Raw genomic sequence first — 14,875 nt, forward strand, 5'->3', positions numbered from 1 at the left:
ATTATAGTAGTTATATTCTTGTACATAGGGGGCAGTATTATAGTAGTTATATTCTTGTACATAGGGGCAGTATTATAGTAGTTATATTCTTGTACATAGGAGCAGTATTATAGTAGTTATATTCTTGTACATAGGGGCAGTATTATAGTAGTTATATTCTTGTACATAGGAGCAGTATTATAGTAGTTATATTCTTGTACATAGGGAGCAGTATTATAGTAGTTATATTCTTGTACATAGGGGCAGTATTATAGTAGTTATATTCTTGTACATAGGGGCAGTATTATAGTAGTTATATTCTTGTACATAGGGGCAGTATTATAGTAGTTATATTCTTGTACATAGGAGCAGTATTATAGTAGTTATATTCTTGTACATAGGAGCAGTATTATAGTAGTTATATTCTTGTATATAGGAGCAGTATTATAGTAGTTATATTCTTGTATATAGGGGCAGTATTATAGAAGTTATATTCTTGTACATAGGGGGCAGTATTATAGTAGTTATATTCTTGTACATGGGGCAGTATTATAGTAGTTACATTCTTGTACATAGGGGGCAGTATTATAGTAGTTATATTCTTGTACATAGGAGCAATATTATAGTAGTTATATTCTTGTACATAGGAGCAATATTATAGTAGTTATATTCTTGTACATAGGAGCAGTGTTATAGTAGTTATATTCTTGTACATAGGAGTAGTATTATAGTAGTTATATTCTTGTACATAGGAGCAGTGTTATAGTAGTTATATTCTTGTACATAGGAGCAGTATTATAGTAGTTATATTCTTGTACATAGGGGCAATATTATAGTAGTTATATTCTTGTACATAGGAGCAGTATTATAGTAGTTATATTCTTGTATATAGGGGCAGTATTATAGAAGTTATATTCTTGTACATAGGGGGCAGTATTATAGTAGTTGTGTTCTTGTACATAGGGGGCAGTATTATAGTAGTTATATTCATGTACATAGGAGCAGTATTATAGTAGTTATATTCTTGTACATAGGAGCAGTATTATAGTAGTTATATTCTTGTACATAGGATCAGTATTATAGTAGTTATATTCTTGTATATAGGGGCAGTATTATAGAAGTTATATTCTTGTACATAGGGGGCAGTATTATAGTAGTTGTGTTCTTGTACAAACTTTGACAAGAAATAAAACTCGAGGCTTCGCTATGATGAGCACCGGTTTTATAAAGGGTATATAAACTGTACATTCGCCAGACACTTAATTTATAAAATCGCAATATACATTTTCTTTATTTATATCAAGCATTTACATATATGTATTCTGGCTATTAACAGGGTAGTCATCCTCTAAAAATAAAAAAATAAAAAATAATGAACAAAAATCAACATATTGAAGAAGCATAAAACAGCTGTGGTGTGAAATCTTAGAATATTTGTTTTAAAAAAAAAACCAAAAAAAAACAACCAAAACATAAAACTGTTTAGTGCAGGTCGTCCTTGTATCATTTCCTGGAGACAGGTCTGGATTTTGGTTCTGACAGTCACATAGATGGTGGCGGTCTCTTACTCCCTCTGGTCATAGTATCAGCCTCTGATTTATTATTTTTCTGTTAATTTCTGCCAGCGCCACTGAAAACACAAAAGCCTTTTCGTCCGAGAGGTTGGCGTACATGTCCACCTCCTTCTCCTGTTTCTCTACAAAATATAAGAAATGAGACCACTCAGTATGCAGTTACCCAAGACAAAAGAAAAACCCAGCAGTATATGTTCCCTGAAGCACCCCCAGAGGTTAAATGAAGCATTACAGGAAACCTAATTAAATCAATGGTGTGCGTGCAATGCCGAGTCCTCCAGTCACGCAGCTTATCACTGGGATGTAACACTTTGAAAAGTCTGGGAAAGTTGGGAGGCAGTGTGGGGGCCATGTAGTTCCCCAGCATTGCAACAAGTTTCCCCAATTTAACACACAAAAATAAATTTGATACGAGGCAGCAATCATAATTCTGCAAAGTTAAAATGGGGTTTCCCACTTTATAACTGGGTTAAATACAACACAAAAGGGGACTTTCCTAAGTTTTAATATTGATGGCCTGTCAATATCAGTTGGACCTCCACCATCTTCGAAGGATCAGATTTTTTGTTTATATTTTTTTTTGCCAGGAATAGTGCCATTTATATTATACTGGCCACGCTTGGTATTACAGCTCAGGCTCATTCAAAAGCCACAGCCCCCAGCCCCCAGCCCACAGCCCCCAGACCACAGCCCCGCTTTATGTCTCTGATCTTGGAGCTGGAACTTCACCCTCCTGATATCCTAAGGATGGGCCATCAATATTACAGACCTGGAAATCTCCATTTAAAAAGGAAATGGTCAAAAGAAAACAAAAAAAAAAAGTGATGTAACAACACAAGACATATATAATATTGAAACCCCTTTATACAGACGCCATCAGCACCTTGTAGTCTGTGTCACCTACAGACTATATTTATGTTAATACATATATACTGTAGGTGACAGACTATAAGGTGATTCACAGCCGAATTCTGATTTTTGCCCTTAGTGGTCAGGACACATGACAGTGAAGGGCATATTCATTTCTAAGCTTCTCTAAGAAGGAAGCAGCAGAATTTTTGAATGCAGCTCTGGATGTGACTAGAGTACAAGATGCCGCTTATAGAATCTGCAGTAATTACAGATTTTTTGCGCCAACCACTGTATATAATCAGCCACAGAATGATATGGCGACATTTATTATCGGACCAAGACATACACAGAAGTGACGCACAGGGACATCTTATAAGACAGATGTAAGATTCTATGCAAAACACAAAACATGGATAAAACGCAGCCACGAAGGGGAGGAGGACGGCTGTGAACGTCGCTGCTACAAGAGGATGCACATTTAAAGGGACGGTACGTTTCAGGGGGAATTCTTCAGTTGCTCTTGCACACCCCCCCCCCCCAAAAAAAAAAAAAAAAAAATCAATAGTGACTTCAGTGAACCCCTAAATCCCCAGTCCCCAGGAAGCTAAGATATAGGGAGCTATTTGTCACACCGTACAAGTTTTTTTCTGTGGCGTAGCATATGGAGAGCCCTTAAGATCAACATTAAATTTTAGAGAACCATAAACAAATAATCAGGAAAATAATTAAAAAAAACAACTGATGCTTTCCCGAGCAATTGCCGCCCCAGTACAATTGCTCCCAAGCAGTTACATTACCTTCTCCCATCCACTGCTGCCTCCTGCTCCCGCGGTCTACCCGCTGCGCTCTCGCGTCTTCACTGTATCTTGCCGCCATCCCTTCAGCTCCGGAGTCCTTGCCGCTCCTCCATGCTGCCGAGCAAGACTAATGGGTTAGGGTTAAGCTGCGTGGGGGGGGGCGCGTAGTTGGTGATATGGGGGGGCGGGAATTAGACTAAGGTGGGAGCCGTAAGAGGAAATCAAGGTGGGATAAGAGGAAGCATAGTGCCCCCTGGTGGTAAGGTCATGGGGAGGAATTGGCGCAATTTAGATACAGCGATGGTTAGGCGGCATTAACGCGATTCTCCACATTTGGGGGCTTTTTATGATGTATTTATTTTTGGCTAAAAATCAATTTTTTTTTTGTAATTAAGTTTTTATTAAAAATGTTGCACCGTCTGCTTTTTACAGCCTCCGTGCTGCACTGTATTGCTGGTGCAGAATGAGTTAACTGGGAATCATTCAGTGAGCTCATTATGGAGGACTGATGGAGAGTTGTTGCCTTTATCAACCCAACTTAAAAAAAAAAAAAAAAAAAAAAGAGAAAATTATTTTTGCCAGTCCCATCTAAACTTTTCCTAAAAGTTACAAAAAAGTTAATGCTAGAAATAAAATAAAAAAAAATAAAAAAATTTGGAAAAAAAACCAAAAAAAAAAATCATCATGACCATGGTGGTGAAAGTTCTCAACTGCAAAGTTTTATTTTTATTTATTTATTTATTTTTTTTAAGATTTTGCTCCTTTAATTTAACCATTTACCTTTCTCTTCCTCCTGTTTCTTGGTGGCCGCAGTCTTCGGCCGCCCCCTCCCGCGGCGGATGGGGTCCGACTGGCTGTTGGATCGGGAGCGTCTCCTGTTTTCCAAGTCTTTACGGACCGTGGAGATTATCCGCTCCCTCTTAATCCTCTCTGTCCGCCGCCTCTTGGGATCGGAGCGGTTTTCTGTAGGAAATGAGTCAACAAATGGGGGGGGGGGGGGGTGTTACATGGGGGACCCCAAATTATAAAGCAGATTTAAATTTCTGCCTCATCTGGAAATTGGAGCAAGTTCCGCCGAGGACACGCCGGATAAGGTGAACGATACGGCAAGGACGGCCGAAAACCTGTCGTACCCGAGGTGGGGGGCACTCGCTCCGTCTGTCTCCCGTGCAGAAGTTTCCTGCTGATGAAGATAAAACCACAAGGACAAGACTTACAGGCAACGGGCACCTGCAAGACACAAGAAAAAGGCAGTGGGCAACGTGGAGAACTACAAGATCCAGCATAACTCAAGACATTAAGTGCAATATTGCATGCGGAGCCAATGTATCTAAGCCCACCATATGACAGTGTGCTGCTGCGCCAATGCATCCAAGACTATGGCGTGCGATATTGGCTGCTGAGAGTGTATCTAAGCATGTGATACCAACTGCTAAACCGATGTATCTAAGCCCATCATGCGCCAGTATGCTGCTGATCCAGTGTATCCAAGCTTGTGTGTGATGCCGAGTTGGGAGTATTTAAACTCATCATATGACAGTGTGCTGCTAAGGCAATGTATCTAAGCCTATGATACATAGACTTAAGACTCAGCATCGTGCATCTAAGCCCATCATGTGTGCTGCATCTCAGGATCGCCGCCCATCATATGTGATCCTGCTTTCTAAGCCAAGGTGTTGGGAGCTTATCGTGAGCTGAGCCGATGTATCCAAGCTTGACATGCAACACTGCGCTGTGTCTGAGCCTGATATGTGATACTGGCTGCTGAGCGAGTGTATCTAAGGCTGTGAACTCTGAGAATCACTCACATGACCAGGATACATTTCCATAATTTCAATATTTATTATTTCCCCAGGGTTTACACTTGTTAGTTACAAACATTTGTGTTAAACAAAAAACATGAAATAGGAAACGTCCAATGTGGTTGGAGTTTCTCTCTATCGTGGCGCCATATCAGCTTCTGACCACTAGATGGCACCACTGTCAATGCAATCTGAAAGGAGACAATTGTATCATCACCTAAAAGGAGCAATTAGCAAATGTGACAAGGGAATAAGAAGCTGAAGGTTTCTCCTCCTCTCCACACATGATCCCATTTCTGGTTAAGGAAAAAAAAAAAAAAAGCTGAAATATGCTCTCAGAGGGGCGACTGTGCCCTCGATTCCTCAAAGACCCCCGTAACGCCTCCAATCTATTACTATACTCACAAGCAGCACAAGATGACCTGTGATTATTGCCACACATCCCAGCAGCTGAACGGTTAAGTAAACGGCAGCATTAATAAGATGAAGCGTCCCCCTAGGCCCGGGCTGAGCGTCGCACAAGGATTGCTAACGATTGCACCCTGTGCGCTCACGGCGTTGCGTCCCCCTGGGGCTGACGCTGCAGAGAATGGGGCTTTCTCCAAATAAGTCAAGGACAGAGCGGTGTCACCTGGGATTGGCTTTGGGACCCGGCACAGCAGCCCCCTCCTGACTGCTCACCCAGCTTTCTCAGGTTCCTGAAAGGCAATGAATATAAAGAATTCTTAAACTATCGGAAGTTCTGACAAATCCGGCACAAGCCCCAGATTTATTGGGATTTAGAAACTTTCAAATGCCGGATTAATGGAAATTCTTGGCAGACAGAGTGAAATTGCAATGCTCAATTTTAGTGGTTGGAGAACTACAACTCCCAGCATAGCACAGAATATATCATCCACAACATAAATGGCAGATTTCTGCTTAAGAAAATAAAATATATTTTTTTATTATTTTTAATAAAAAATAAAAATATTGCGACTTTTGTATATGGCAAGTATCTGATAATCTCTTCACTTTGCGGCGACTGGCGCCTGCTGTAATTTTGCTCGGCCTCAATTCTTGGAATGTGGGCCGAGGATCACGACTAAACACAGATCCTGGAAAACAAATACAGCAGACGGGAAATATTCCATAGCTGGAAAAAAAAAAATGGAACAAGTTCTTGCATAAGAGCCAGGAACGTGGTGAGAAGCCGGAGGAGACGCGGCCGTGACAGCCATGCGCCCCCCATTACGGCGAGAACCTAAATTACCAGCGGAATCAACCATCAAATCGTTTTTTCAAAACATTCCATTTTCTGCCTCTGGTCTCTAGTTGCACACAACTCACTTACCATAGACTTCAATGCAAGTCACCTGCGCCGGCAACTTGTCTGCGGTGAGTTTTTATCTCAACTTTGAAGTAGTTGCCTGAACACAAACTGCACAAATGTTTTTGGTTGTGCGACTTGTCTGAGAATTGCTGCCGCACATCACAAGTCACCGTATCGCCCCATCCTGACAGACGCCAGACCAGCCTGATCACAGCGAGAACAAGACCCTAAACCGCCCCCCTCACCAGATCCAGGAGACCTCCTGCTAGTAACCTGGAATGTCCTAGTACATCACCGGTACACCGGCGGAGGCCTCCTGATTGGGTTTAGATAAGTTGTGTCAAGTTGAAATTGTGATCACTTTTGATTAACTGCAAAAAAACATTGCAGCTTTACTATAAAATGTGAACAAACCCTGACAAGGAAAGAATTAGCATCAGTGGCCTGTAGCCATTAATTATGCTGCAATCAGACAGCACTAAGGATTATATAAGACATCACTAGCAACTAAGTTACATCCTGTATTATACTCCAGAGCTGCACTCACTATTCTGCTGGTGCAGTCACTGTGTACATACATTACTGATCCTGAGTTACCTCCTGTATTATCCTCCAGATCTGCACTCACTATTCTGCTGGTGCAGTCACTGTGTACATACATTACTGATCCTGAGTTACCTCCTGTATTATCCTCCACAGCTGCACTCACTATTCTGCTGGTGCAGTCACTGTGTACATACATTACATTACTGATCCTGAGTTACATCCTGTATTATACCCCAGAGCTGCACTCACTATTCTGCTGGTGCTGTCACTGTGTACATACATTACATTACTGATCCGGAGTTACATCCTGTATTATACTCCAGAGCTGCACTCACTATTCTGCTGGTGCAGTCACTGTATACATACATTACTGATCCTGAGTTACCTCCTGTATTATCCTCCAGAGCTGCACTCACTATTCTGCTGGTACAGTCACTGTGTACATACATTACATTACTGCTCCTGAGTTACATCCTGTATTATACTCCAGAGCTGCACTCACTATTCTGCTGGTGGAGTCACTGTATACATACATTACATTACTGATCCTGAGTTACATCCTGTATTAAACTCCAGAGCTGCACTCACTAATCTGCTGATGCAGTCACTGTATACATACATTACATTACTGATGCTGAGTTACATCCTGTATAAGGCTGGTTTCACATTAGCGCTTTTTAAGTGCACGCACGGCCGGGGGTAGCTCTGCCCCCGAGCCGGCTCTCTGCCCGGCGTGCCCGCCCCTTGCTTGTAGCGCCGCCTCCTAGCGCACAGCGGCGTCTGCGATCGGCGCACCCTATCTTTAGCATAGGGTGCGCAGATCGTGCGCTAGTTGCGCTTTGACCTGCGCTGCGCACTTTTGACGGTGCGCCGTGCGCGCCAAAATCAAACTTTTCGGATTTTGGCGCGCACGGCGCACAGTCAAAAGTGCGCAGCGCAGGTCAAAGCGCAACTAGCGCACGGCCTGCGCACCCTATGCTAAAGATAGGGTGCGCCGATCGCTGGCGCCGCTGTGCGCTAGGAGGCGGCGCTACAAGCAAGGGGCGGAGCTACCCCCGGCCGTGCATGCGCTTAAAAAGCGCTAATGTGAAACCAGCCTTATACTCCAGAGCTGCACTCACTAATCTGCTGGTGGAGTCACTGTGTACATACATTACATTACTGATCCTGAGTTACATCCTGTATTATACCCCAGAGCTGCACTCACTATTCTGCTGGTGCAGTCACTGTGTACATACATTACAATAATGATCCTGAGTTACATCCTGTATTATACCCCAGAGCTGCCCTCACTATTCCGCTGGTGCAGTCACTGTGTACATACATAACATTACTGATCCTGAGTTACAGCCTGTATTATACTCCAGAGCTGCACTCACTATTCTGCTGGTGCAGTCACTGTGTACATACATTACATTACTGATCCTGAGTTACAGCCTGTATTATACTCCAGAGCTGCACTCACTATTCTGCTGGTGCAGTCACTGTACATACATTACAGCAGCCATGTTTTTCTGAACTTGTGCAACCTCTTCCAGGGGGATTTCCATTCCTAAGGAGATCAGAGTCCAAAATTCCAGCGGTGATTACAGTACAGCTCGCGCTTTGTTTCCCGGTTCAACTATTATTTCCAACAAACCAAGAGCAGAAAATTTCCCTGCAGCCATAATGGAGCCAAACAATAGATTTATGGATTCAGAACCCGCACTCTGCCCCTAGTGAGGATATAAAGGATTACACATACGGAATGGGATTTGCATACATAGAAGTTTTCAGTCCTTAATTAAAAAGTTTTAAAAACTTATTAGGAATAATGTGTCACGTGGGCAGATCAGATCAAACAGCAACAACGTGGACACCGCGCCTTACATTGTGTCAGCCACGTGCAATACTCCAGGAGAATCCACTGAATCCACTACACTTTCCCCATTAGGCTCCTTATCAGATATGTGGCCCATTAGGTGGATGAGAACGACACATTGCTTTAATTGGACATCCAGTATTCCAAATGTGTCCAGGGGGCACAACAGAGCGCACAGCATAAATACAGAATTATCATACAATCTGCGGCTCTGGGCAGAATTCTACCTTCTCCTGGTGGGAAAAGGACAATGAGAACCATTATTAAACATTATTCACTTTATATAATAATGGATACACTATAATATTCACAGCACAAGGGATAAAAAAAAAAAAAAAGCAAAAATGTGCAAAAAAGAACGGAGGATGGAACCTGTCTGTACATGTGTAGATATAATATATTTAAACATAAATACTACACTAATATATATATATATATATATATATATATATATATATATATATATATATATATATATATATATATATATATATATATATATATATATATATATACACACACACATATACACACACACAGTGGGGCAAAAAAGTATTTAGTCAGTCAGCAATAGTGCAAGTTCCACCACTTAAAAAGATGAGAGGCGTCTGTAATTTACATCATAGGTAGACCTCAACTATGGGAGACAAACTGAGAAAAAAAAAATCCAGAAAATCACATTGTCTGTTTTTTTTTCATTTTATTTGCATATTATGGTGGAAAATAAGTATTTGGTCAGAAACAAGCAATCAAGATTTCTGGCTCTCACAGACCTGTAGCTTCTTCTTTAAGAGTCTCCTCTTTCCTCCACTCATTACCTGTAGTAATGGCACCTGTTTAAACTTGTTATCAGTATAAAAAGACACCTGTGCACACCCTCAAACAGTCTGACTCCAAACTCCACTATGGTGAAGACCAAAGAGCTGTCAAAGGACACCAGAAACAAAATTGTAGCCCTGCACCAGGCTGGGAAGACTGAATCTGCAATAGCCAACCAGCTTGGAGTGAAGAAATCAACTGTGGGAGCAATAATTAGAAAATGGAAGACATACAAGACCACTGATAATCTCCCTCGATCTGGTGCTCCACGCAAAATCCCACCCCGTGGGGTCAGAATGATCACAAGAACGGTGAGCAAAAATCCCAGAACCACGCGGGGGGACCTAGTGAATGAACTGCAGAGAGCTGGGACCAATGTAACAAGGCCTACCATAAGTAACACACTACGCCACCATGGACTCAGATCCTGCAGTGCCAGACGTGTCCCACTGCTTAAGCCTGTACATGTCCGGGCCCGTCTGAAGTTTGCTAGAGAGCATTTGGATGATCCAGAGGAGTTTTGGGAGAATGTCCTATGGTCTGATGAAACCAAACTGGAACTGTTTGGTAGAAACACAACTTGTCGTGTTTGGAGGAAAAAGAATACTGAGTTGCATCCATCAAACACCATACCTACTGTAAAGCATGGTGGTGGAAACATCATGTTTTGGGGCTGTTTCTCTGCAAAGGGGCCAGGACGACTGATCCGGGTACATGAAAGAATGAATGGGGCCATGTATCGTGAGATTTTGAGTGCAAACCTCCTTCCATCAGCAAGGGCATTGAAGATGAAACGTGGCTGGGTCTTTCAACATGACAATGATCCAAAGCACACCGCCAGGGCAACGAAGGAGTGGCTTCGTAAGAAGCATTTCAAGGTCCTGGAGTGGCCTAGCCAGTCTCCAGATCTCAACCCTATATAAAACCTTAGGAGGGAGTTGAAAGTCCGTGTTGCCAAGCGAAAAGCCAAAAACATCACTGCTCTAGAGGAGATCTGCATGGAGGAATGGGCCATACCAACAACAGTGTGTGGCAACCTTGTGAAGACTTACAGAAAACGTTTGACCTCTGTCATTGCCAACAAAGGATATATCACAAAGTATTGAGATGAAATTTTGTTTCTGACCAAATACTTATTTTCCACCATAATATGCAAATAAAATGAAAAAAAAAATAGACAATGTGATTTTCTGGATTTTTTTTTCTCAGTTTGTCTCCCATAGTTGAGGTCTACCTATGATGTAAATTACAGACGCCTCTCATCTTTTTAAGTGGTGGAACTTGCACTATTGCTGACTGACTAAATACTTTTTTGCCCCACTGTGTGTGTGTATATATATATATATATATATATATATATATATATACACACACACACACATATTATAGTGAATATTCACACTGCAAAAGGAAAAAAAAAATAGCAATAAAAGCAGCTTTACCCACCCACCCTCTAATATCCCCTCTGATGGGTGGGCACAGTATGAGGCCCAGACTTGTGTCTCCTACAAACAGCTGAACACAATGTGAGCCTCGTGTTAACCCCTCCCTCCCTGCAGGGCTCTCACTTCCCCTCTTCACTGACTGACTCCTCCAGGCAAAAACAAGCAAAAAAAAAAAAAAACAGAAGTAAATAACCACAGTGCAAAGACATGAACCCTGAGCACAAGCTACACACCACATGGAGGATGTATAGGGGGCAGGACCCCAGGAATTACTGCCCCCCCACACCACACAGGAGGTATAGGGGGCAGGACCCCAGGAATTACTGCCCCCCCCTCCCCACACCACACAGGAGGTATAGGGGGCAGGACCCCAGTAATTACTGCCCCCCCCCCACACACCACACAGGAGGTATAGGGGGCAGGACCCCAGTAATTACTGCCCCCCCCCCCCCACACACCACACAGGAGGTATAGGGGGCAGGACCCCAGGAATTACTGCCCCCCCCTCCCCACACCACACAGGGGGTATAGGGGGCAGGACCCCAGTAATTACTGCCCCCCCCCACACACACCACACAGGAGGTATAGGGGGCAGGACCCCAGGAATTACTGCCCCCCCTCCCCACACAGGAGGTATAGGGGGCAGGACCCCAGGAATTACTGCCCCCCCCCCCCCCCACACCACACAGGAGGTATAGGGGGCAGGACCCCAGGAATTACTGCCCCCCCCCCCACACACCACACAGGAGGTATAGGGGGCAGGACCCCAGGAATTACTGCCCCCCCCCCCACACACCACACAGGAGGTATAGGGGGCAGGACCCCAGGAATTACTGCCTCCCCCTCCCCACACCACACAGGAGGTATAGGGGGCAGGACCCCAGGAATTACTGCCCCCCCCTCCCCACACCACACAGGGGGTATAGGGGGCAGGACCCCAGGAATTACTGTCCCCCCCCCACACACCACACAGGAGGTATAGGGGGCAGGACCCCAGGAATTACTGCCCCCCCTCCCCACACAGGAGGTATAGGGGGCAGGACCCCAGGAATTACTGCCCCCCCCCCCCCCCACACCACACAGGAGGTATAGGGGGCAGGACCCCAGGAATTACTGTCCCCCCCCCCACACACCACACAGGAGGTATAGGGGGCAGGACCCCAGGAATTACTGCCCCCCCCTCCCCACACAGGAGGTATAGGGGGCAGGACCCCAGGAATTACTGCCTCCCCCTCCCCACACCACACAGGGGGTATAGGGGGCAGGACCCCAGGAATTACTGTCCCCCCCCCACACACCACACAGGAGGTATAGGGGGCAGGACCCCAGGAATTACTGCCCCCCCCTCCCCACACCACACAGGAGGTATAGGGGGCAGGACCCCAGGAATTACTGCCCCCCCCTCCCCACACCACACAGGAGGTATAGGGGGCAGGACCCCAGGAATTACTGTCCCCCCCCCACACACCACACAGGAGGTATAGGGGGCAGGACCCCAGGAATTACTGCCCCCCCCTCCCCACACAGGAGGTATAGGGGGCAGGACCCCAGGAATTACTGCCTCCCCCTCCCCACACCACACAGGGGGTATAGGGGGCAGGACCCCAGGAATTACTGTCCCCCCCCCACACACCACACAGGAGGTATAGGGGGCAGGACCCCAGGAATTACTGCCCCCCCCTCCCCACACCACACAGGAGGTATAGGGGGCAGGACCCCAGGAATTACTGCCCCCCCCTCCCCACACCACACAGGAGGTATAGGGGGCAGGACCCCAGGAATTACTGTCCCCCCCTCCCCACACCACACAGGAGGTATAGGGGGCAGGACCCCAGGAATTACTGTCCCCCCCTCCCCACACCACACAGGAGGTATAGGGGGCAGGACCCCAGGAATTACTGTCCCCCCCTCCCCACACCACACAGGAGGTATAGGGGGCAGGACCCCAGGAATTACTGTCCCCCCCTCCCCACACCACACAGGAGGTATAGGGGGCAGGACCCCAGGAATTACTGTCCCCCCCTCCCCACACCACACAGGGGGTATAGGGGGCAGGACCCCAGGAATTACTGCCCCCCTCCCCACACCACACAGGAGGTATAGGGGGCAGGACCCCAGGAATTACTGTCCCCCCCTCCCCACACCACACAGGGGGTATAGGGGGCAGGACCCCAGGAATTACTGCCCCCCTCCCCACACCACACAGGAGGTATAGGGGGCAGGACCCCAGGAATTACTGCCCCCCTCCCCACACCACACAGGGGGTATAGGGGGCAGGACCCCAGGAATTACTGCCCCCCTCCCCACACCACACAGGAGGTATAGGGGGCAGGACCCCAGGAATTACTGTCCCCCCCTCCCCACACCACACAGGAGGTATAGGGGGCAGGACCCCAGGAATTACTGCCCCCCTCCCCACACCACACAGGAGGTATAGGGGGCAGGACCCCAGGAATTACTGCCCCCCTCCCCACACCACACAGGAGGTATAGGGGGCAGGACCCCAGGAATTACTGCCCCCCTCCCCACACCACACAGGAGGTATAGGGGGCAGGACCCCAGGAATTACTGCCCCCCTCCCCACACCACACAGGAGGTATAGGGGGCAGGACCCCAGGAATTACTGCCCCCCCCTCAGCACTGGAGTCTGGGAGAGGGGAAAACAAAATATCACCTGGACTGAAAAACAAATATTATGGAGACCCAAGACCCAGAGGAGAGGGGAACAAGAGATATATATCTATAGTACCGCTGTGGGCCATCAGCAGCCATATACCTCTACACACATTAACCCCTCGGTGCCCGGTCGCCGTATGGACTCGGGACTTATTACCCCCCAACCATGGAGCGCGGAGGGGAAAGCAGAGAAAGTCACCAAAAATACAGATTATATGGAGAGAAAAAACCCAATATATATCACACATTAACCCCTCATAATCCGTACCCCCATTCACCGCCTGCTATAATTAACCCCCTCATTCCTGCAGCTCATCTGATCCATCTATATATAGGAAACATTTATAGCATTTTCCATTAGTAACACATAAGGAAAAAAAAAAAAAAATACTCCAGAAAATTGGTTTCTAGTTAAGACAAAATAAAGGCGGTCCCTCAGTCCTGGGGCCAGGTAACAATGTGGAGATCCCCCCCCCCCCGGGGTAATAACACATAGTATCGCCCACTCCTGCCGCCAGTGACACAGCACACACTACAGCCCAGGGCCAGCCCACCCGCGCCCGCTCCCAGGGGTGCCCGCCGGCCTCCGCGCCCCTCACCTGTTGGTCGCACTGCGGGCAGGACTTGGTGGCCATCTTCACTTTCTTGGCTCTGGCCGCGGACATGCTCCCTCTCGCAGGGCGCGTCCACGAGGCTCGTTCCCGACTACATAACTGCCAGCGCCTCCCACCGCTAGTGGACGCGCCTCTGTGAGGACGTAGGACGGCGAACTCTCATTGGCTCAGGACGAAGTAGAATAGGCGTGTCCTGCGGATGGAGGGGGCGTGTGCCCTTCAGGGTTTCAGTGTAGGCACAGCAGCCAATCAGATTGCTGCTTTGTTTTTACACCCTCCTTAGCCAGGACCTGATTGGCTGGCATCAGAAGCGCTGATACATTTCGTTACAAATGTATCACTGAGGAGTCATGTGACCTCCTGACTGACACTTTCTCAGGGCTCTGGCTTTTTATCACTCATTGATGAGAATTGGGACTTTTTTTTTTCTTTTTTTAAGTCACAAACCAATAAATCCGGCTTTCGCCTATTTTCATTGCTAACCACACCGACTTTACCAATCAGATTTAACCCCTTCACGGCGCACCCTGACAAACCCGTGCGTAAGGGCTCATTCACACGTCAGCGTTTTCCAGCTACCAGAAAAATGGACAGATCT

The 14,875-nt window shown here is 46.3% G+C and overlaps 1 protein-coding gene across 2 annotated transcripts; it reads right to left on the reverse strand.

Moving 5' to 3' along the window:
* Positions 1 to 1,184: 1,184 nt before the first annotated feature.
* On the reverse strand, positions 1,185 to 14,462 carry CUNH16orf87 (chromosome unknown C16orf87 homolog). Of its 2 annotated transcripts, XM_073560825.1 has the most exons (5): positions 14,263 to 14,462; positions 4,336 to 4,432; positions 3,983 to 4,165; positions 3,203 to 3,316; positions 1,185 to 1,675 (listed from the first exon to the last, which is right to left on the reverse strand). In XM_073560825.1, the coding sequence occupies exons 1-5, from the start codon at positions 14,326 to 14,328 to the stop codon at positions 1,557 to 1,559; spliced, it is 579 nt and encodes a 192-aa protein (XP_073416926.1). In that variant the 5' UTR covers positions 14,329 to 14,462; the 3' UTR covers positions 1,185 to 1,556. The 2 variants fall into 2 exon arrangements, with proteins under 2 accessions (XP_073416926.1, XP_073416927.1); XM_073560826.1 differs by lacking the exon at positions 3,203 to 3,316 and having other exon boundaries at positions 14,263 to 14,461.
* Between the last annotated feature and the right edge of the window lie 413 nt (positions 14,463 to 14,875).

Source organism: Dendrobates tinctorius, unplaced genomic scaffold, assembly GCF_039654945.1.
Source record: "Dendrobates tinctorius isolate UK_male_01 unplaced genomic scaffold, ASM3965494v1 ptg000307l, whole genome shotgun sequence".
Lineage (NCBI taxonomy): Eukaryota > Metazoa > Chordata > Amphibia > Anura > Dendrobatidae > Dendrobates > Dendrobates tinctorius.